This window comes from Salminus brasiliensis, chromosome 3 (genome assembly GCF_030463535.1).
Source record: "Salminus brasiliensis chromosome 3, fSalBra1.hap2, whole genome shotgun sequence".
Taxonomy (NCBI): Eukaryota; Metazoa; Chordata; class Actinopteri; order Characiformes; family Bryconidae; genus Salminus; species Salminus brasiliensis.
In genome coordinates this window covers 31431040-31455495 of record NC_132880.1, presented here as the reverse complement: position 1 = coordinate 31455495, position 24456 = coordinate 31431040, and the positions used below count along the sequence as shown (strand labels likewise).

The following is a 24456-nucleotide window of genomic DNA, read 5'->3' as shown; positions in this document are numbered from 1 at the left end:
TGTTCCTGCATCTGTGAGGAGCCTAGCTGTCAAAGGTAATGACTAAGCACTTCCAACATCAAATGAGTGAAGAGCTTAAAGATGTAAGCAGCTAGTACTTAATGAAGCTGAAAAGGAAAAGAGGTCATATAATGGATAAAACTTTAGCTAGGTCATATAATTGTACTATATTCATTTTGTACATTTTGTAAGTTGCATTGACCATACACCATGTCTCCCGGGAGACTGAGTGAATGTAGTATAGCTTTAAGATACACAATTGGCCATAAAAGCCCATGGATATATTTACCTGTTATGTACTTTAGCAAACCTGTAGAGCACCTTTTTCTTACAGTGTATGAAAACCAAGCTGAAAGAATTAACTGTTGTGATATGAATAAATAACACATTTATATTTACAGCCTATTCAGCCTAGAGCAGTTTAGCCCCACCCATTCAAACTGAAGTTATTATTTTTTGTTGCTATTCATTAATTTATAATTTATGTATTTGTTTGTTTTATTTGTTATATTATAGTTGCTTTCTGAACAAGGCACAATACAGGGTACAAACCTAGTAAAGGCAAGAGAGATTTGAATGTGGGCATATTAAAATGAATAATTTTTGATACTTAAACCTGCACAAGCGTTAGAATTTAACCTCAAAAAATACATTCAAGACATTTGTATAATATGCTAATTATATACTATACTGATTTACTAACTTTCAGCAGCATGTTTAAGCAGACATGCTAGTTTGCTGACTTGCAAAAATCACCTACACAAACTGATGTATGTCATTATCTAATCAACCAATGGTGATGCAGAAGTATAAAACGTATGAAATAATTCAAATACGGGCCAAAAAGATCAGGTAATGCATTCACATCAACCATCAGGATGGGAAATAAATCTCAATGACTTTGAATGTGGTATTATTGTTGGTGTCGTCTGGGAGTCTGGGGTATTACAGTCTCTAGAATTTACTCAGAATGACACAATAAAGACATCTAGTGATCAGCAGTTCAGCGGATGAAAATGTCTTGTTGGGGTAAGACGTTAAAAGAGAAAGGCCGGACTGGTTCAACTGAGACTGGGACTGGGCTACAACAGCAGACCAAGTTGGGTGCTGCTTCCGTCAGCCAAGAACAGAAGGCTGAGGCTCAGTAAGCTCAGCAAAGCTTTTCCCCTTTCCTGCATTCATTTTAAAATGCTGATAAAATGTTTAATTGAATTACATGAGGAAGTAAACCAGAGCTGCACCAACAACACTGGTTTTGCTTAGTCTGATTATATAGTTACATCTGCCCTCTTCCGGAACCTATGACTGGCTAATTATGGACAATCGACCAGTTGGAGGCAAGATAACCAGATGTTTTATATATATATATATATATATATATATATATATGGTTAGAAAGCCATTTATATCACTACATAACTAACATATTCATATCCACTGTACAGATACCCCACAATACAATTGTGAGTTCTAATATAAGTTAAACCTGACACAGGGATTCAACCGCAAACACACACAAAAACCTTTTTTAGAATCTCTATAGAAAAGCAAGTCCATGGTCATAGCATTGAGCTAGCCAATTTGGTTGTGTCTCTTTTCTGTAATTGCACCAGTACTAGTGTAATTATGCTGACTTAGACACCAGGTCATAGATGGCGCTGGCATCATCAGGGATCAAACTGGCAAAGTCTGATGATAAGGCCAAAGCTTTGACAGCTGCACCACTCGAGAACCTGGTTACTTTTACTTTTTTTTTTTAACAACTTCATCATTGATTTCTTTTTCCTACATAGTATTAGATAACATGAGACTGGTAATAATTATTCACCAACGTTTACATATATACTGCTGCATGTAGGCTACTACTAATGTTGCCTACTTAAGCTTTGGTGAAAAGCTTAAAATGCCCAACACACACCTGAAATACAGGATGTCTGGTAGCCACACATGGAGAACAGAGAACCATATGACTCCGCTTCATCACAAACCATCTAATAGAGTGGTCTGATACAAACAGCCTTGTTTGATATTCACCATACACAACTTCACAGCTAATGCTGAACTTTAAATAATTATTTATTTAAAAAAAAAAGGGGAAAAAAACAGCCAACAGAAGGAAGTTCAGATACTTAATGATGAAAACAAACTTTTTTTTTTTTTTTTTTTTTTTTTTGAGGTTAGAAAACACCTCACCTTTCGGAGTACAAGGAATATATTCATGAAATACAAAAGCAAATACAAACACTGAAAAACCTGTAAAAATGCTAAACATGATGGACGCCTTGAGTTTTATAAAAACGTGAATATCAGCATATGTACAACCTGGCTTTAATAATGCTGCTAAAATGGTTCATGCGACTATGAAGGAGGGTCATCTCCATGGATGGCTTTATACTTGGCCATTTCTTCTGGAAAAACCTTCCCCAGCTCAGTGATGAGGAGACTTTTAAATTTCTGCAAAATGAAAAGAAGTGAATATTAATTTAAACAATTTGTTGTTTGAGGAACGATTAGAGACTTGGTAACCCATGAAGAGGTCTGACCAGTTGTTTTCCTGAAGATCTACCCTCCAACTTAAACATCACCTCCCTCCATCCAATTTTCACATGTACTCCACCACCACTTTTAGGCTCTTTACACCTTTAGTCAACATAGACTTTCAGTGATCAGCTCACATTCAGATGAAAAGCCAGGTGTGAACACCCCCAGGATCCACACACTGTTCAGGCTTTAATTGGATCATTCAAAGCACATAAAGAGGTGATCACAGACATTAATGGACTACATTCAACACTAGAGTAAATGGAATGTGTGAGTGGAAATACATCTTCCAAGTGCTGACCAGCAGGTGAGAAGATAACTGTCCACCAAAGGAAATGTTTATTTCCTTGTTTTAACCATGTTTACAGAAGGTCACTGGAAGTCAAACTGAACCAGCATATGGGTTGATGTACAATCAGATGTTCTCCTACTAGACAGGCTTGACTTTAGGCTTAAACACCCATCCCCGCATAGGGTGTTTCACAAAGCAGGATTTCTCAGTTTAGCCAGACAACTTGGGATGCAATTTACTGAAACTTCTAAACCGAATCAAGTCAACGTATTTCCATATATGATCCAGACACTAACCACACGATCAAGCTCTTTGATTAGGGGGACCCAATGTATTCTGAAATCTGAACGGAATAGAGATAAACAGGAGGAAGGTAGGGCACTCCTGCCTGAGAGAAAGAGTATAACTACAACTGTCCATGTTCTGTCTTCCAATAAATAAATAAATAAATAAATAAATAAATAAAACAGTTCACAGTTTCACGGTGCAGATTATTCTGTATATGGAATCCTGGGTTAATACTAATCTATGCAGCATTGAATTTTCTACCAAGGTCCAAAAAATGAGAAAAGAATTTGAGTATGAGAGAACAATGTTAACTCACTGTCATGGTGTCAATTTTCCCCTTCACTTGCTCATTTTTTGCCAAGGCTCTTTCTAAGCACTCTTTAGTGTAGAGTTGAGGGTTGCGACCTTGATCAATGTATCTGTGGAGAAAGTTTAAACCAATACTCATGAACTGAGGAAAAGCAAAGTCCAAAAATGATGCTCGACTTCAAACTATTGCTTTATAAGATAACTGGCAGTTAGTATCTCTAAAGGCACAGTGGCATCTGTGTGACCACTGGTTAGTGAAACTGATCCATAACAAACAAATACTGGTAAATGTACATTTTAACTAAAGCTGAATCCCATTTGTATACCACATACTAATACTATAAGGTATACACTACATACTAATCTTAATAGTGGGAGTTTGGCAGATTAGTACACAAAGTCTTAATGTACTAATCTTTTCTTTTTTTTTTTTTTACTAACCGGAAGTGATGAAGTGATGAAGTGCTGCTATGCCACCATATGCAGTGAGCACATGCACACTGCAATTGCATTGTTATCCATCATTTCTTTCTAAGTAATTGTTCCAGACATCTAAATAATTGTTCCTACCTCTCCATTTTGCAGAGTATGCATCTTGGATATTTGAGTATAATCAACTTTGACACTTATCTATAACACATACTTCACACTGAAAAATGACTTATTGTTAGCAATTAGAATACATGTTTAATGCATCTATTATTCCATTCAAATATTGTATGCAGTATACAGACTAGGGTTGGGCAATATGGCAAAAATATAATTCTGACACTTCAATATGATATACATCACAATGTTGAAACACAGACAAAATGCACAAGCGAAAAAGTGCCATTATTGATTTCTATTCAAACATCACTAATTATGCACTTGTTAATGAAACATGTAGTCCTGAGCAAAGTTTTGCAGTCAGGGAAAATAATCTGATGTCGAATTGGCTGCAGAAGAGAAATTAAATTTTTTCTAGGCTTCCCCTCAGAACCCCTCTTTTACTAATTGTTCATTCTCATAACACCTATGTGTGTCATATGTAGGACCAACTGTATACCCCTGACACTACTTGGTGTACCAGTTTCAGAAAATCATTAAAGATGGAAATCTTCAAAACCGGTAACTCACTCAAAAGCCTCCAAAGGTACGTGGATATCATTAAGCTGTTGCCGGCATTTCTCGATGTCCTGCAGTCCAGTGATCATGAAGTTCCTGCAAAAGCAACAAGACAGATTTATTTTCCATCAATGGACAACAGAAAAGGATATTCATGCTGACTGCAATTGATAAATGAACAACAAAATTGATTTCATTTTTGTTCTGTATCCATTTCTACATAGTAGATATTTCCTTCACTTGTAAAGTCTGTGTATGTTAACCTTGCTGAAAAACAGCCTGGCACGTTCGTTGGAGTTTGATGGATTAGTTGGTCAGCGTGGACAACCTGACCAAGCAAGACAACAACCTGATTTCCTATATTACATCATAGGCTATAATTTTACCTGGATGACCACCATGACCATTAAGGACCAGCCTAAACTATCTGAAACCAGCTACTACCACCTGGGCTGGATTTTTCATGCCATGTTGTGCTTATGACAAGTAAACCTTGACTTGATAACAGTCAGCTATGGATGTCTGCGTTACTGTACAGGTGTAAAATGGTTACAGTCAGTTCCTGGGTAGTCTTTTAGAGGAATGTAGCTGACTGACCTCAGCTCTTAACGTTAGTTACTGTAAGCTTCTCATCACTGGAGAACCGACCGGAAAGAAACCCAGATCCCATACAACTCTGAACACACCTGAGACTTAGAACTTCTACAGTCGTAGATTAACACTAGATTAAACACATTTATGTTCACTGATAGCGAAACGTCTTATAGTTCAGGTTCTAAGCAGATCAGTTGTGATACAAGCGTGAAAACTCAAGCAGCGGAGAGACTCACAGTTTCTGGTTGAGTCCTGTTTGACTGCTGGGCTGAAAGTCGCTCACTATAATCCCCATTTGTCGAATGTTCTCGATAAATTTCTCAAGGTGTTCTTCCAGATTATCAAACTTCTCGGCCATGTTGAGAAACTGGTTATAGATCAAGAACTAAAACTGTAAAATATCGACCAAAAACCAACCTCATAGCAACGCTAAGCTAAAAAGGCTACTGGCTAAAGCCACACTTTCTTTCCGGCAGATCGAGAACCAATCGCAGACGAGGATTAGCGGGTTGTCTTAGTAACTGTCTTCACAGATCTAACGTAAGGCGTATTGGGCTGCTGCAAAAGTGTCGTGGAGTTGCGCGCTGCACAATAACATACATGACTAAACAGCTAAACACACAGGAGCCATAAGAATCAACGACGGAGCCGTACAGAATTACTATGTAGCCATTTGTAGTGTTTGGTTGTGTTGCTTTTGTGATCCTGAAATCGGATAATCGGCAGCACCGAGGTGAGTTTGTTTTTATGTAGCTAGCTAGCTAGGGAGAAACGTGAGGTCCGTTCTGTGGATTCGGAGCCGAGTCGTTTCATTTCATCTGAATCGAACTTATTTGTAGCAATGTTTACGTCTACGTTATGGGCGAGCGACTCATGATAACGTCAGATAATACTCGTTCACAATTCAACCTCATGAAAACACAACATCACAACATATAGCCAGTGCTTCGAATTTATTTTTTGGTGGGCTGCAACAGGATCCTTGAGTTTGTAAATCATTGACACGGGCCGTTTGAAAGAATCGGTTGTGTGAACTGAATCGTACTTCTCATTGGAGAGTTTCGAAGATTCGACTCAGTTTGCTCAAAAACATTGCTCTTGATGTGTTAATGTGGTAATGAAGCATCACATCAATGAACACATCAAGTAACACATCACGTGTTTATGAGGTTATGAAGCATTATATAATATATAATAAATAATAGTTGATATATAGGATTTCTAAGTGACAGTGATAGTTTGCGTGTGTGTGTGTGGGGGGGGGGGTGATACCAATTTCTGTGTTTAAGACAGTGTGTATACAATTGTAAGAGTATTTGAGAGTATTTGATTTATGAGACAACATAGACAGCAAGGCATTGAGACCGTGTACTTTTATCATTCTGAATGCTCTAATAAACACAGTGGAAAAACTACACATTAATGTAAGGCATATTTTCAGACATTCATTATATCTGCGTTAAACCCCCTTGCCATATATATATATATATATATATATATTCAGGGCTGCTTTTTCAGACAGGTATGAAGCTTAATCCTAGACTACAGTTTTCTTTTCAGTCCACAACTAGGCATAAAAGCTGTTTGGTAATTCAACCCTCAGCGTGCTATGATTTATACTGCTACGTTTTGTTATACATATCTAATACACATCTAATAACTCTGTAGTATCCACCCATATTTATTAGTCTATTATTATGTATAAGCTCACTACTCATACCAGGGTAAATTAAGTAATGTGGGACATTTTTGCATGGGGGGAGCAGGTGGGTCCTGTTTGACGATTGCGCCACCCTAATCTAAAGCTGTGTTTGAAACTGTTCCCTATTCACTATCCCCTACATGCGGAAAAGCTAGATCTCTATATAGAGATATTGTAGTGAACAATTCTGGCCACACATTATGTGTATGAGCTCATTGCTGTGTGACAGCAGATTGTGTTGCATAAGAAGTCCACACAAATCTTCAAACCAAAAAACCCTGCTTAGTGTATAGGGCAAAGTTTTGGACATAGCTCAGGATTGGAAATTGCTTTTGATCACATACCATTGGATATTTATATTATACATGAATTATACATAAAATATACATACATAAGGACATTACACTTTGCTCGCTTTGTTCACCTTTGCAATATTGTACTTCTGTTTGATTCTGGTGAATAAACTATATTTCCATCCATCCACCCACTCACACATCGCTCGTGAATATACAGATACACAGATTCCTTGTATGGGCAAATGTCCAATGCAGCCTGATTCTGGCATTAGTGACTCGGTTCAGAAGAACGATTCGTAGGAGCGTAGGAGCGTGTGGGCGGAGTTTAGGGCTGTAACTCATTGGCGCGCGCCAGCTGATGCACTGCGAGACCCGCCCCTTTCCTCAACCTCACATTCCCAGCAGCACACAGTTGATTATTCATTCTGTGCAGGTACAGCGGAAACCGAGCGAGCAGCCGAACCAGCCGAACTGCCCTCTGAATCCGACGCGGCTGTTTTCGGTTCGGCTGTATGTGTGTGATACGTGTGGGTCTCTCCGGGTAGAGGATTATTGGATTGCTTCGTTCCGAGGCGACGTTAGGACCACGAGCGCTGCTGCAGCTGCTGCCTTTGAGCAAAGGGGTTTAGCTCGGCCAGAGCAGAGCAAAGAGCTGGGGGTGAGGAGGAGGAGGAGGAGGAGGAGGAGGAGGGAGAGAGAGCTCCGCAGCCCCGGACCTTTATCCGTCCGTCCATTCATCCGTCTGTTCGTTCTGAAGGACCAACACCAATATATCAACAAGGGTGAGTCATTAAAGGAGGAATAGCTCGAATGCTCGTGGGATGCATGGGACTTTTAGTGATGCTAGTGTGGTGTTGGTGTTCTTGTTTGTCGCTAGCTTGTGTGTATGTGTGTGTGTGTGTGTATGTGTGTGTGAGCTGCAGCAGAATACACACTCACTCGACCTTAAATGCTCACATGCGTCGTGCAACGACATGATTGGGCTTGTATTGCATTTCAGCTGCATGCAATGACAACTTCTGAACTGCATCGATACATTTGAGCCATTTGCGTTGGGTTGCATTTCTTTTTGTTACACACACACACACACACACACACACACATACATACGCGCGCGCGCACACACAGTCGTGCCGACCTGAAACACGTCTTCTTTTGCATTGCAGTTCGTGAGGAACGATGCTTCGTTGATACAGCTCCAAAAAAAGTAGGGGGGCTGCTCGCACACATCCGAGCTAGTCTCACCTCCCCCTCCCCCGTCCTGCAGCGCTTTGCCCCCCATCCCGTGCTTCCACAGCCCCCCCCTCCCCACCCCTCCTTTCCTTTCCTCTCCTCTCCTCACCTCACCCCCCTTCCCATCCTACCCCCCACCCCCCCTTAACCCCCCTTTGAGTACAACTCATGGCGACTCTCCTGCGGAAGATCGGCCTGATCCGGCTGCACGACAGAGACACGGAGGACCCCAAGCACCAGCAGGGCTCGCGCAAGGCGGCCAAGCCGGCCAGCCAGAGCCAAAAAGGAGGCACCAAGCACTGCGGCGCGGGGGGAGACACCAGCATCCTGGGGACGCCTGAAATTAAGGCCAAAAGGGCCTCGGACGTCCGGGAGAAGAAGGCGCCGAGCAAGGAGGGCAAAGACAAGCAGCAACAGCAGCAGCAGCAGCAGCTGGAGAAACAGCAGCTGCATCAGCAGCAGCAGCAGCAGCAACAACAGCAGCAGCAGCAGCAGCAGCCCCCCGCGCCTAACCGGCAGCACTGCACGCAGGTCCGCACGCGCCGGCTCATGAAGGAGCTGCAGGAGATCCGGCGCCTGGGCGACAACTTTATCACAGTGGAGCTGGCCGACGACAACCTGTACGACTGGAACGTGAAGCTGCACCAGGTGGACAAGGACTCGGCGCTGTGGCAGGACATGAAGGAGACCAACACCGAGTACATCTTGCTCAACGTCACCTTCCCGGACAATTTCCCCTTCGCGCCGCCCTTCATGCGCGTGCTGGCGCCGCGCCTGGAGAACGGCTACGTGCTGGACGGTGGAGCCATCTGCATGGAGCTGCTCACGCCCCGGGGATGGAGCAGCGCCTACACCGTGGAGGCCGTGATGAGGCAGTTCGCCGCCAGCCTCGTCAAAGGGCAGGTGAGGTGCCGGGAGACGAGTGGGAAGGGGAGGGGAGGGGAGTTGAGGGTAGGTGCGTGGTGCGTGTGGGTAGATTGTGAGGTGGTTTGGTGAAGGGATTTGAGTCAGAGGGCAGATCTCAGATCAGGTGCCTCCAGGTTTCTCTGCTTATGTATGTATGTGTTGCTGGCTGATCAGCATTCCTGTGCCAGGGATGCCACCAGAGAGGTTCCTTAGTAAACTGCAGGGTGTTTATAGAGCCATGGCAAGTCAAAGGACTAGTTTAGAGCTTATGCTGATCTCAGATCAGATTGCTCCAGATTTCTGTGCTTTATGTTTTTGACTGAGTCTAGAACAGCGCATGAGGTTAGAGATGACATGAGACCCTTTATCGATAATGAAGTTTTGAGTATTGGTCAATAACAAGCCATTGTTTTCTTAAAGTTTCATTTATATATATATATACACACACACAAAGGTAAAGGATAAAGGTAACACACACACACACACACATATATATATAATATATATACACACACGCATATATATATATATATATATATATGTATGTATGTATGTGTGTGTGTGTGTGTATATATATGTGTGTGTGTGTATATATATATATATATATATATATAAAAAACATTGATAAAATTTTGGATTTTACTTTTACTGTGCTTGAGATTAGACATGTACTCCAATGGCTCCAATACCACTTGATAACATTGAAATCTTGAATATCGGTCAATAACAAACCAAACAAAATACATATAGGAATTGTGGCTTAAAGCCCATGTGCAATAATTTAATTTTCTTATCTGTCGATGCAGTATGTTGATGAAATGTGGAAATTAGAACTAAATCTTCCTGAATGGCAGAGAATGGGTTAGAAATGCAGAAAAACGAATAAACTGCAAATATTTTACTGTAGTATTCCAAGAATGGCCTGGTCAGGGAGATGTTTGAAGCCAAAGGGCTGATCTCAGATTGGATTGGCAGTTCCTAGATCAGCATTTCTATTTCCTAGGTGCTTTAAAAAAAAAAAAAAAGGCTGGATCGGTGTTTACAAACCAAATCAAGGGTAGGAGTGCTGATCTGAGATCAAGTGTTTTTAGCATGTATGTCATAAACACAGAATGAATCTGATCTGAGATCGGTTCTTCTATTCTGCCACCACTGCAGTGAACCCCAGCTAAAGCTTTTCACACGCCTGATCCAGTGAGGTTTAAAGAAGACCTAAGGAGCTGATTTAACTCTCAACTTCACTGTGTTGAATTACTGGAGTAAAACCCACAGTGCTGGAGTGACACCCATGTTATTAAATTAACATCTGCTGTGTTGAACGAACTCTAATTGAATTAACCATGGCTGATCCTGGAGAACATTTCCTCAGCTCCAACCCAAGCCTTAAAAACAGCTGATTCCATTGGTCACAGGGCAGCAGAGCAACACAGTACTGAATTAAATCACTTTTGACTGTCCTGAACATTTGACTCTTACAGTGCTAAACATCTGAATATCTGTGGTGTTGAATTGGCTCATGTGGTGTTGCACTGATAGCTACAGCATTGAATACACATGTGGGGCATGCTTATAAAAAGGGCTCTGCAAGGGTCCTTTAGTGAAGGCAATGGTTCTATACTCAAAGAACCATTTAAGTGTCTTTATTTTTGGGTTGCTGGCTATATGCTGCTTCTCTATGGTGGGAAACAGTCTATTGTTTGTAAACAACTTTTTGTAAAGAGGCTTTTAAAAATGACTACACTCCTAAAAAGGATATCCCAAGGGTTCTGTGGCGCTAAATAGAACCATAACAACTCAAAGAACTACTGATCTCAATCTCAGTGGTTCATCTTTATAATGGAAACCTACTTGCACACGGTTTATTAAAGAGTATTTTAAAAATGATTCTGTGTAGCACCAGAAAGTATTTCACAGAACCCTTTTAAGCACTTTACAGAGCCAATGTTAATGTGTACAGACAGTACAGACTTAATAATAACCAATAATGGTAACAATACATTTTTAATTCAATAAAAATATTGTGTCCCCATATATTGTGTCCCCATGTTGCGCTTTAGCTGCATATATTAACCACATATAACAGATATATTAACCCCAAGCTAACGCACTATCCCCAAGCTAGTATAGTGACACTATATCATATGCTGCAATACAGTGTGCTACAATGCAACACTTGTACAGGCCTCTTTATTTGCTTCTAACTGGACGTAAACAGCTCTGAGTGCTTTGTTGAGTGGTTAGCAGGATCAGATAGGTATGGTTTTGGTTGGAGGTCTAAGTCCAGATAAAAGCTAGACCTTCTAAAGACATAAGCTGTATTAGGTGTGCATTAAGGTTGGAGCTTGTGTACACTGGTTTATGCTATCTGTCTTACACAAGCCCCCCCCCCCCCCTTTTTTTTTTGACTCCGTGGGTAGGAGGTAGGCTGAAGAAAATTCATTACCCAGAAGAAAAAATAATGCGTCTATTGTAAGCTGAGTGTGTGCGTTTCGTCTTTCTATGGAAAGCAGATATATATATATTTTACATTCTTATAGGCCTTGTTGTTTGCTTCATCACACTGCATTATAAGCAGCCTTCGTATGCTCTGGTTTTGCAGCACAGTCTGCAAAAGCACAGGAGCAAAGATGGGAGCAAACTGCTAATATGATAGACATGCAGATGGAGGGTTGTGTTGTAATGATGTTTGCAGGGGCTGTAGTCATTAGGCTGGGAAATGCATTTAAAAAAACGAACATCAGGCAAACAAAGCTGACGAACGTAGCTCACCTCAATGTCATTCTTGAGGTGATAATTCTATTTGTCTATCCTTCGAGGTGACTGAAAATGCTTCCGTGTGCCAATCTTCTTGGCCTCTCGCCTTCAGGAGAACATTTTCATTAAATTGCCGGAAGCATTCAGGGGCAATTACCAATCTAGACTACTGCTAGCACGAGAGACTCCCCGAGGAGCTAAAACAATGATCCGGTGCATAGAAATGTGGCATTTTAACCACAGTTAAAGAGATGGTTCGTAATGAGCTTTCTTATACTGCCATTTTGCTGGAGACATTATTCAGTCATACTTACTATAATACTTCATTAGAACTAGCCTGTGAACACTTTATTATTTTGCAACCTTCTCTTCTGATCATTCCAGGAACTGTTGTCGAACGGCTGCTGTTGTAGAGGGTGGGGGGATTTTTATGCAACCCCATGATGCAACCTAAGTAGGCTGCTGTCCTCTGCAGCATTGAGACGTTTGTGTAATTGTAATTAATGTAATGTGTCTGCTGTATCTACTACTAGCTGAGGGTTATGAATCTCCTTAACAGCGTGGATGCGCTGCAGAAATGATCTCCCTTAGCGCTCAGAGAGAGAACCAGTCAGAAGAGAAACAACGTCATGGACTCGGCCTGTAATGGCTGCTGTTTTCACTGCCTTTGTCTAGATCCTGAGCTGACCCAAAATTTCAAGGTTGATGAAATGTTGTCAAATGTAATTTCGAGTGGAAAAGCCAAGGGACGTCGTCTTCCAATCCAGGCCTTACGCGTGGAAAATGGATTTAGGGTGAATTTATGCTTCATTATTGAAATTATGCTTCCATTAGAAAGATCTGCTGCTATTTTACCAGGTCTTAATTATTGATGGATTGAGAAATCTTTTCTTTTTATTCTTTTCTGTGTCATTTGATTCATGACGTTACTGCAGCGTCAGACTTGTTTTTGTGAAATAGGGATTTTATAGGTTAAAAAGGGGAACATCTTAACCTTATTCAGCTTCTAGTCTTCAGGCTTATTATTATATAGACTACTACTGAACTAAGGTGTGAGTTGTGTAATTAGAAGTAAGGACTTAAAGCCACAATGCAGACCATGTGACTAAATTTAACAGAAATCTGAACACTTCTTTTAGGGCCTGAACAATTTGAACAATTGGAGTCAGACTACAGATATTTTATGGGGCTAAAATTCAAAAAAATATCCATCCAATATACTGCTATTAATGTTTTGATTCTACTAAGCTTCTTAGTCTCTGATAAACAATATAGACTCACATGTTTTAATAATAGCAGCATTGCTTTACTGGCGGTGGGATACATATGGTCACTGTCACTTAAACCCTTGTATCTCCAAAATGGCAAATTTAAAGAAAGAACTTTAACTTTCAATAGAAGGCAACATTTTATTCATATTTTATTCAAGTAGTTTTGGAGCTTTTCTGTTGGTCCATTCATCGTGATTTTTAATACAAATGTAAAAAAATAAAACCCTGCAAGATTCAAATTATTTTGAAAAGTGGAACACACTAAAGATGGAAAATACGAGGTTTTTGCACGACAGTGACCATCTGTTTCTTGGTGTTTGACTTTTTTTTTAACTTTTAAAAAAAACATTTCTATTGAATCAACTTTTAACTAATTTAATAAACAAAATTAATTAGTTAACTGTTTAATTTTTCACATTTTTTATCGCCTCATTCTTATATTTGGACACATTTAATGTGTTTATTTATTAGTCCTGATTGTATTTTGTGTTCAGATACACCAGTTCAGCCTGTATTACTATAAAATAAGCCAGCATTGGGTGCTAATTGTTGGTGCATTATTGGCATATTACCGATGCCGCTTAATTCATGAGTTTTCAACATCTGCCAATATTATCAGTCAAATGAATTACCGATTGGTCCCTAAGTTTTTTAATTCAGTATGAAATGTTCATAACATTCATGAATTTAACATAACTTTGAAATGGTGTAAAAAAAAAAAAAAAACTGAGTTATGAGTGAGCTATTTTTGAAATGCCTGTGATATTGTAGTGATAGTCACTTCACCTTCAGATTTGTCAGTGTGAGGTCACCAGCAGGACAAACCCATGATGCCTCGATGATGTCTAGCGCGGTGTCATTTAAATCCCTGCTTGCCCACGTGGGTTATGTAATACCGGCTTGGGTTCACCCACAACGCGCAAAGGCCAGATACGTACACTGACTGATCCCCATTCAGAAGATTACCCATCTGGCACCTTACACGGCCCCAGTGTGGCGCTCGATACGGGCTACACTAAAACAGAGTGTTCTGAAACACTGCTGGTGCTGCAGGGAATCATGCAGCACCAGCCAAACTCTCAGCTTGTTCTCCCACCACTCCTTCTCCAGCAAGGCCAGAGCACGTTGGGGTTTAATTAAGGTTTCGTTTGCCATCGTTAATCCAAAAATCACAGGCTTTTGTGAGTACATGTAGGACACTCTCCTCTCAAGTGAGTGCACTGCATTACTACCGGGCCATTACACCGCTGCCCGCCCGGAGAGAGCCTGTGGCAAGAGCACAGCTATTTCTGTCTCTGCGTCCCCACTGTCTTACATCAGCAGTGGCACTGGTATGACCCCACTGTTTGAGCATCCAGAGCCACCCCGCATTCACACGCTGAGCAAAGTGGTGTGTGTGTGTGTGTGTGTGTGTTTGTGTTTGTTTAAGGCCATGTCAATATATCATTGGCTAATTGCTATCAATATATTGGCATTCACAACAATGATACTGTTGAAGACTGCAGTATGCAAATGAGTGCTCTAAACCAATATGAATATGTTGAGTCTGTCACTGATTTTAAAGGGCTAACAATTCTGAAAAGTGATGATATCAGCTGATATCATTTCATTAATATTTTTATATTAACTCAAATAAACACACAATAGACTCTCACAGTCCTATGTAATGAAGTATATTTGGGTAGCTTTGAATATAAATTCGAATCGATTCAGACATTTTTAGATGGTTCAGGTATCTGTTTTTAAAGGCTGATCCACTTCCGACCCTTGGTTTTGTTGTATTAACAAACATGGAAACTAGAAAACTACTTTGAACTGAAAAGTATGGTAACTTGAAATGTACACGATGACTGCTGCACTATTTAAGGTGGATTCGAAGCCTTGTTTCATATATATACTTAGCATTACTTTAGTGTACTTAGTGTGTGTGTATGTATATATATATATATATATATATAAGTACACTAAAGTAACGCTAAGTAAAAGAAAAACACTAAGTAAAGAAAGTTAAAGAGTACAGTTGAATTGCATTTAGCTCCAAAGTCTTGTTGTAAATTTAATGCAGCAACAACAGCGTTGTAAGCAGTCAAATCATTAGTTAATCAATACAATCAGAAATTCAATCAGTAATACAATCAGAAAAGGATGGTTTAAAACGCCCTTCCGTTTTTCTCTTTCATTCACACATGCTAGAAAAGTTCATCGCAGGTCATTATGTACTAGTCAGGGCTTGCTTGAAAAATGGATTAATCTGTGTGGTTAAATAAAATCACCACACCATAAATCATGTGCTACACATATGTAATAGCCAAATGTGATTTGGCTGTGTTAAGAGATCTGGGAGCTAAATGGTCAGGTAGCTGTTCACTAAAAATGCAGTATTTTTACCAATGTTTATTAACAGCATGTCTTACCTAAGTGGTGGGGCTGTATCATTTGTATAGACACATATATTCTATCAGTGTTAGCTGACAGTCAGCATTAGGGTACTGAGGGGGGCAGAACAGCTTGATCGGGGGACTCCTAATAGAAGTGTCAATGAATAGACAAATAAAATGTTTTTTAGAAATTCAGCTGATGTACTTCCCAAAAGTGTCAAATTTGGGTAAAATCATGAAATGTAATTTTAGGTGGTATGATTTCAATAGCAAAATATAAAAAATAGCACTGGCTTTAGGGGTTTTGCATCCAAATTCGTATTGCAAATTTTAACCATACATTTGCATAGGATGGGGTGTGTGTGAGTGTGTGTGTGAGAGAGAGAGACAGAGAAACCAGACAAAACAGCTCAAGTATCTCCCACACAGCCTGCAGGCCCCATGGATTGAGGTGCAAGCAGGTTACAGTTCATCTTAAAAAAAAACCTCTGGGACCTAAATGACAGCATTCTTAAACTAATATAGAGAGCTCTTGTGTTTTGGAGACTGATGATGTTCTTACCTACTATGCTGGCTAATTTATGTCCATAAAGCACATTTCCTTGATATTTAAAATAATAAAGAAAAATGAAAACAAACACAGAGGCAAGAAAGAATAGTGACTCTAAAAACAAATGTAAGGAAATTGAAAAATAAGGCAGGCATTACCCCAGGAAGGCTCAAACGCAAGGCACCTTTTAAGTGACCTCATCTTTTAAAATTATGGCTAGCGGTCAGCAGCCATTTTGTGCAAATTAAACCACAGCACATTGACTGCCCTCCTGCACTTCTCAGATTGACAGAATGCACAACAGTGTTCAGGGCCAAATGATCTAGGTGATTGATCGTTTCAAAAGTCTATAAGTCTGACTTAAATTTCCCGTAAGTCTCAGCAAAGCTGTGGAGGATATGACCGTATTGTTGTTGTGATAAAATCTCCACAACATGCTTTTCTGAGCATATCCTTTATCTCACCAGTACTTATTGGCTTTACACAAGGCCCCAAGCGGCTGCCTTTTGTGCAGTCAAATCAAATTCTAAATCTAATAACCTGATATCTCGCTGATGTTCATACTTTTACTTAATACGTAATGAATGGGATTGATCAAAGCCCAAAATGTTGTTAGTATCTGAAAATCATTACTCTGAATAAAACAGTAGTAAACACTTGCCCATTGAGACTGTACTCTGTATGATCTCGTATGCTCAGTTGAGGGGGGAAAAACACAGCGCATCCAACAAGAACAAAGGCGTCGGACATCTTCCATACGCAATAACAACAAGATACAATGTAGAAGCAGTACACAATGTGCTGCTTATACATGATGACCTTTTTTTACAGTCTACCAGTAAAAACTGCTGGTTTTAATCTGGCGGAATAGTCATTAGAACGTCTGTGGGAAGAGGATACGAACACTGACCAACTGCATGTTTCATTAAAAAGTATATATAAGAGTATAAATAATTATGTTTAATTGGATATAAAGCAGCACTTCCTGCAGTGTTAAATGAGGACGTACATTGCCATATCATCAATCCCTATATGTATATGGGTATGTTACCAGGATGGCCAATGTGAGATTGGCTTACAGACCTTCAGCTTCATCGCAGTCAGAAACAAAACCATGTAGGTCCATTTTTGTTGTTGTTTTTTTGACATAATGTGAAAAGGTTGTGCTTTTATATTGTGTAGAAGAACTGTATTAGTTGTTTATACACCAGCTGGTGCAGGAATGTACGAGAACCGTCTTACCATTATCAGGTGAAATAAATATATTCTCCATTATGTTACCTTTCAATATAATAACAACTGAGGAGCAGGGTCCGATTTTCCACTGCTACTCTTCTACCCTGCTGAAACTGGGATCAGACAGTCATGATCTGACTGGTTTTGGAAACATGCCATTGCTTTCTAAAAGAAACCCTGGCATCTCCTAAACGGTTCACTGTAGAAGCACAACTATCATTCATGCAGCAGTCTACTTATGTAATGAGGTTTACCGTTTTGGAACTGGGGACACGGCATCTTTCCTGCAGCACTGCAGCTTCTGTGACATTACTTACACCTTCCCAACAGCACTGAAGCTGACCACTTTAAAGGAATATAAAAAAAATAAAGAAATCACAATAAAATATTACAAATGCCGATTCCATTAGGAACATGTAAGTAATGTTAGAATTAACCAAAATCCTTTTTACTGATCACCTGTTACAACATCAGCAACATCAGTCCAAAGTCAGTTTTTAAAACCCGGTTCATATTGGTTTCCAACTAAAACTTCTTATATACGTCTTATGTCTTATACATTTGGTTTCTTAAGTTTGCTTCTATGAACATTTGGTTAATAAAACAGAATGCGCTTTAATAATTAACAGTGGTACTGAGGTTCAATTCAATTCACAAAGCAGTCCAAGCCTTATGTAAACAAGCTAATGGTGCAGGCAGGACCATTAGGTTGTTTGTAGCTAAAAGACCATTTCAGAATTTGTACAATGTGTGCTGAATGTAGTTCAGTTGTAGCTACATATGCACGTAACCCAGACATGATTTAAACAGAGAGTGACACAAAGCAATATTTAAAGTGAAATTTTATTACCTGAACCTGAACCTACAACTTTATCAAAACTTAAACTTCTCCTAACCCTAAATTTACCCTAACCCAAAACATAACCATAGCAGAGTGTGATATTCTTACCATTTCTGACTTTCCATTCATCAATCCTAGTAGTAGAAACTCCATAACCGAGCAAAGCAGAATGCTGTAGTGCCACTGTTTTCTCAATTCTTCTTTGAGTACATGGCAGGCTGTGTTGCGTGTATCTGGCAAAACAGCAGCACCTGTGGACTGAAGCTCTGTTTGAATTGCAGAATATGTACGAAAGATTGTGCAGTAACTTGTGTAAATGTTGCAGATTTCTTGGTTTACACTTTAGTCGTATACTTATGAATTTTAGGAGATCTTGTTGAATGGTGACAGTGGCAAGGGGAAAAGTCCCTTCAAACAAGAGGAAGAAATCCTGCCAAGAACTAAGACTCAGAAGGAAGGCTGTTGCCTTCTGGTTGACCCTGGATAGCACAACAACAAGCAAGTCTTGTTACAAGAACAACAACAAGACAACAGTTGAGAACACGAGTTGAGAGTGGGAGTAAAAAGTGCAGGACTGTAGAAGGCGAGGAAATAAAACCCCCGATGCCATTCCACTTATGGTTACCTTCCTTCTTCTTATTCTTCCCACTACACATGTAGGCTTACTATGCTGCACCCATTGGTTCAGGAAAAATCATGGATACAAAGTCTCATATCTATGATGACATCATAGTTTCAGTTCCTTTCATTACCTTAGAAATCTAGTACCGTCCCGTTTTTAGAATTTTGGCATTGTCCTGGTGCCGAAGTATCAGGTCTCATGACATACCTAATCTCTAATAGACTTGCTTATGTGGTTTCTGACAATATATAAGACACCTTTTATATACAAACATGGACAAGATTGCATCACTACATTACAGTGCAGCCCTAAGAAACTCACCAGGCACCTTCAAGCCTGAATTTTGCCCATTGTTTTGAAAATTTACATTTTAAAGGAACATTCTATGTAGCAATTTACTGTAAAATAATGGCTTCAGTATCATTTTGATGGTATACTAGCTTATTATAAGGAGAATGGCACCTGGCCTTGCCACTCCGGGCTCGGGATGCTACTACTGCACTATGTAACTTTTTGTATAGAGTCCTGTAATAGTACTCTACCGTGTCAGTCCACATGCTGCATTCACTTGCAATGCTGGTTCTGTTTCTCTCAGATTGTCCAGAAATGCATGTGTAAAGCATGTCCCTGAGGAGTGTCTCAAAGCGCAATTTGAAAATTAAAAATTTACTGCAGGAATGAAGGTGAATTACACTCCTCACATGTATGGGGAGACCATGAGCAAAAAAAGCATTTAGCCAGTATATCATCTAGTTTGTATTATTATATTTGAATTTTTTTAACCGTATTTTCCTGTTGTTCTTTCCTTCCTAGGGCCGGATCTGCAGGAAAGCAGGGAAGTCTAAGAAAGCCTTCAGCCGTAAGGAAGCTGAAGCCACCTTCAAGAGCCTTGTGAAAACCCACGAGAAGTACGGCTGGGTTTCTCCTCCAGTGTCTGACGGTTGATGAGTTTAACCAGTGGTGTGGCAGCCCCTTCCCTTCCCCCTCTCGTGGCTTTCTTGAGTTGGGTTTTTCGTTCGTAGGTTTTGGTTTTGTTTTTTTGTTTTTTTTTCCCTCACCAACAAACTTTCTTGAAAAAAAAGAAGAAAACCTAAAATTAAGCGCAACAAAAAAAAAGCTATCGTGTCACACCCTACAAATGTTGCTGACTCTTTAAAAGCTCACGTCCACAACGCCTGCCCGTTCATCGCTCATTCCTCACCCAGGTGCCATGGACCAGACACCCGCTGTGACGCTTGCGTTTATGGGCAATGTGGATACGACTGCGCTGAAAGACGCTCTGTTGCTGAAGGACTGTGGAAACGAATGAGGCCCTGAGGAATGTAATGCCCTTCTATTGGGACAAGACATGCCCCAACCCTCACGTCTACTTCTACACTCTACTATACCTCTCTATTGCCCTATACCTCTCTCTGATCATCAGTGTGCTCGTGGTTTGTCCTCCTTCTCCTCCTCCTTCTCCTCCTCTTCTTCTTCTTCTTTTTCCTTCAGGTTCTATTCCCCTTTTTTCTTTTTAGAGCTGACAAAGCATTGCACTGAACAGCATCAGCCTTTCCTTCATTTCCATGCAAATGACTCTGTTAATATTTAATAGATAGGCAGATTAGTACAGTACAGTACATTTGAGGTTCACTTTTCCCCTTTTTTCTTCTTCGGCTGTGCTATTTTTCACAGTTCAATGCAACATGAAGATTGTAATTTATGTGGAGCTGTGCTCTTCTCGCTCTCTCTCCCTCTCTCTCTCTCTCTCTCTCCCTCTCTCTCTCTTTATGCGCGTGGCTAAATTTAGTCATCATCATCACTGTGTTGCGTAGATGGTGATTGATTTCTAATGGAGAAAAAAATAAAAACACTCGTTGCTTATGCAGAGGTTCAGTAAAGATTAAACAAAAAGAGTGGTAGTGAGCCATTCTTGCTAGTCATTATCATTTTTTTTTTTCTTTTTTGGAGAAGACCAAAAGCCTATAATTCTGATGATCTTGATACCAGATGGCAGCACCGAATGTCAGAGTCCCAGCGTGTGTATGAGTGTGAGCGCAGGGCATACCGAGTGCAGGGAAGGGGTTGCATGTGCTAAGCGCTGTGGTGACGTGCCCTACGTGAGGCTTTTTTTACGTGCTCGAACGCTGGTTATGAAACTGGTCTTTTCGATGAAGCGAGCGTCAGTATAACATGACGTAACTGCTGCAGCAGAGCCTAACGGCCTACGTCCGCACCACCAGAAGGACGGTGCTTGGTTTTGGCACTGTTACAGCTGTTATTTCCCCGCAAGCCAAACAAAAGATGTTTTTCTGATATGAGATTGAACGCGTTGACCTGCTCGGGTTGTTTATCCTTGCGCCGTGGCCGAGCTTTGATTTGGTGCCCAGTTCTTCTTCTGGTGACTGTTGTTTCCGGGTCCTCGTCATGCTAAAGTACTAACTCTGTGCCGAGGCAGCAAAATGGTTGGTGTCTCTGGCAGAGAGGGCTCGCAAGGGGGGGGGGAAGGACAGTGGTCGGGAGCTTAAGAGGTCTCAGTTGCTATTTGTACAGCCGACCTGTTAATCCGTAACTACTGTGAATTCTTTGGTAACTACTAGGGATGTGTGGGTGTGCTTCAACTATGTTCAAGTGTTTATAAATGGTTACTAGCAGCCAAGTGAAAGGGTTCCCCAAACGAGCTCATTCTAAGTACTAATGGGATTTTTTTCCCTCAGTGGATGATGTGCCGTTGGCTTGTCAGAGGAATATATGTTTACTATATCTGGATGTAGCGAATATCAGCTAGACTAGTCAACATCTAGCTAACACCAGCTAGAGTAATGCCGTGCCAGAACTGGCAGCACTATCTTTAAGTCATCTTTAAGGCACTTGTGTTCGGTAGTAGCAACAAATAGTTTACTACATACTCGCAAATTGAACCAAAACTTGTTATGATGGAATGTGATGACTGCCCAATAGTGGTGTCTAGTATTTAAATACTGGCACCTTGAATGTTTGACGGAATACTTAAGTACCCATACACATCCCTAGTATCTCAGTTTGGTAGTTATGGGTACGAGGAACTCGGATATACAGGCCCTTAATCTTAAAAAGGCTAAAACGCTAAATCTTTGGCTCCTTAATGACTCCAGACTGGGCCTCAGGATGACCGTTAGCAATCACAGTGTGTCCGCTAACGCTGCTGCTGATAAGAGGTGAATTAAGACAGCCCGAAAGGAGCAGTTCAGTGTGTGTTTATTGTCCGGTAGCCGCGTGGAATGCTGGCAGCTCATTCAGTGACCCAACTGATGCTGGGAGACACACCTCAGTGTTATCGACTGCCTCTCCAAATGTCAGCATGGACCCGAAATGGCTCGAGCCACCGCGTGACTGCAGAAAGCACACGAGCCTGAGCCCGCTCTAAAGCTGCTCCAGTATAAATATGTTATTAGATTGTCGCCTGGAGAAGAGGAATCTGCGTGCTGCAGATCTGAAACGGCTTCACGTCTTTACGGCTCGACGCATATCTCCCGCTAGCCCGTGCTTCCGTCTTTCCGTGCAGTCCCCTGGTGTGCAGTTCGCCTCGCTTTACGTGACTGCACAGTCAGTAGCAGAAAGCCTGATTATATCCTCTGGTGCTTCAGGCCTACTTTAAATGTCATAAGGGAAGCTGCTAATTAACAACAAAAAAAAGCAAAGAAGAAGAACACAAATGAATAAATGGTAAACGTACGTTTGTGGTGCTGGTGCTGGTGCTGGTGCTGTTTCGATCAGGAAGATACGTGGCCACTATGTGACTATAGTAAGCGTATAGAAATGCCAGGGAAGTGTTTACGTGACAGCATTTCACTACTGAGTACTGTATTTAACTGTGTTTAATTCCGCAGTCCTGCTATTTCGTGTCATTACAAGCTCCCTATTCACCCCACCCCTCCCTTTTATTAATAGGGCGTGTATTTTCATGTTCATACTTGAAGAGTATGTTTAAAGAGTAAAATTTACTTTCCAGAAATAAACCAGAGCAGCATTATTAGGTCAGCAAAAAAAACCCCAAAAAACAGCTGACTGGAAAAAAAGATTTATAGGAGCCTTTTATTATTAGTGAATTTCCAGTGAGTGGGTTTTCAGTTCTTCAGTAAGCTCTGGACAACATGATGGAATTTATTCTCTGTGGTAATTGACTGTGTTCTACATATAGAGCAAATGGAGATCAGGTTGAACGATCACTGGAATATTCCTCTAAGGCGTGGTTCCACCCACTACAAAGCTAGGCTATAACCGTATTCCGTTGAGGACGCTCTTTTGAGACTGGTAGAGGGCGAAGATCGAGTACATCCAGGCTGTGTTTGCCTGGCCTGAGGCAAATGAAAGGAAAACGACTCCGTTGTAGATACGACTATCTATTTCTGTCACAGATTCACAGCTTTTCTTCTGTGTGTTTTCACCATGTAGTTATGTGGAACCGGGAGGGCTTCAAGGCAGTGTGTATGAAAGCATTACTACACTCCAGCCTAAATAACCGGTGGCTTGTCCCAGTCCTTAGAAACAAATGTCAGATGACGGTTGTTGACTTCATGTTTTTTTTACTTGATGATGTTTGGATCACAGCAGCAGCTGAAACCGCATTATTATGCTTATAGTGTTATGAGTGAGTGGCCTGTTCCGTACCTTTTTTTTATTTTTATTTTTTTGCACCTGGTAGAAAAAAGATCTCATCGCTGATAAACATGCTCTTGGTCTTCTCCACAGTCTCTGTTTGGACAGTCATTTGAAAAGTGGTTGTGTGTGTATTCGTATGGACGTAGCAAGAGGAGATACTATAACATCGACTAATTATAACCGGTCCAAGTTATCTCAAAATTGGATGTTTGCTGGCTTTAAGAGCATAATTTTGTGATAGTTTAGATTGGTAGATTTCAGACACTAACTGAGTTCATTGTCCAAACAAAAGTGAGATGATTCTATTGTATTATATCTGCATGTGGTCTGTAATTGTTGGGTAGCTTTCGATTTTTATTTTTCAAAGAAAAGCAGGAAAACTATCCAGGGGGAAAAAAAAGATCAGAAAAAGAAAATCTTTGTTTTGTTTTTTTTTGTTGTTGTTTTTTTTTCTGTTCATGTCATTTTTCTTTCATTAATGTCTTAAATGTCAGATTGTGTTTTATGAATGTTTGTGTTTTAATTTATTTGTGGTTTGCCAAAATGAAGATTTTGAAGCATGTTGCAGGTATTGTCACTGATTAAAGAAAAAAAATGGAAAAGAAGAAAAAAAATCAACAACAACAACATAAAGCAGAATGATATGTACTTGGATCGACTTCGGTCTGGTGTATAGGGATCACAGACTCCGGAGCTGTTAAGGAATAAATGACAAGACGAAGCGTATTTTCCAGACTACACAAAGCAACATCACAGGACACGGTCAGAGCAAAACCAAACAGGAATGTGCAATAAAAGTTGTAGGCTTATTCAACCCTGCAGACCCGCCTGTGTCCGTTTTCCTTGTCTTTCTCTTCGTTGTTAATGATTTGGCTCTGGCCCATGTCCGGCAAAATGGTGATCTGTGTTTTACCTG

The 24456-nt window shown here is 40.5% G+C and overlaps 2 protein-coding genes across 2 annotated transcripts; one reads left to right on the top strand and one right to left on the bottom strand.

Annotated features, from left to right (window-relative positions):
• Positions 1 to 2058: 2058 nt before the first annotated feature.
• On the bottom strand, positions 2059 to 5916 carry med10 (mediator complex subunit 10). Its single transcript, XM_072675890.1, has 4 exons — positions 5368 to 5916; positions 4550 to 4633; positions 3438 to 3540; positions 2059 to 2454 (listed from the first exon to the last, which is right to left on the bottom strand). Exons 1-4 carry the CDS (start codon positions 5487 to 5489, stop codon positions 2359 to 2361), a joined length of 405 nt encoding a protein of 134 aa, XP_072531991.1. The 5' UTR covers positions 5490 to 5916; the 3' UTR covers positions 2059 to 2358.
• Positions 5714 to 24361, top strand: ube2ql1 (ubiquitin conjugating enzyme E2 QL1). Its single transcript, XM_072675889.1, has 4 exons — positions 5714 to 5864; positions 7563 to 7911; positions 8296 to 9265; positions 19734 to 24361. The coding sequence occupies exons 3-4, from the start codon at positions 8531 to 8533 to the stop codon at positions 19863 to 19865; spliced, it is 867 nt and encodes a 288-aa protein (XP_072531990.1). The 5' UTR covers positions 5714 to 5864; positions 7563 to 7911; positions 8296 to 8530; the 3' UTR covers positions 19866 to 24361.
• Positions 24362 to 24456: the final 95 nt, after the last annotated feature.

What these genes read in the sequence shown, in the direction of transcription:
- med10 (XM_072675890.1), bottom strand. Translation starts at nt 5,489, where the DNA reads ATGGCCGAGAAGTTTGATAATCTGGAAGAACACCTTGAGAAATTTATC. An exon ending in ACAGGACTCAACCAGAAACT is followed by an intron (nt 4,634 to 5,367) that starts GTGAGTCTCTCC and finishes TTGCTTTTGCAG; the next exon opens with GAACTTCATGATCACTGGAC. An exon ending in GTACCTTTGGAGGCTTTTGA is followed by an intron (nt 3,541 to 4,549) that starts GTGAGTTACCGG and finishes CTTTCTCCACAG; the next exon opens with ATACATTGATCAAGGTCGCA.
- ube2ql1 (XM_072675889.1), top strand. Translation starts at nt 8,531, where the DNA reads ATGGCGACTCTCCTGCGGAAGATCGGCCTGATCCGGCTGCACGACAGA. An exon ending in CCAGCCTCGTCAAAGGGCAG is followed by an intron (nt 9,266 to 19,733) that starts GTGAGGTGCCGG and finishes TTTCCTTCCTAG; the next exon opens with GGCCGGATCTGCAGGAAAGC.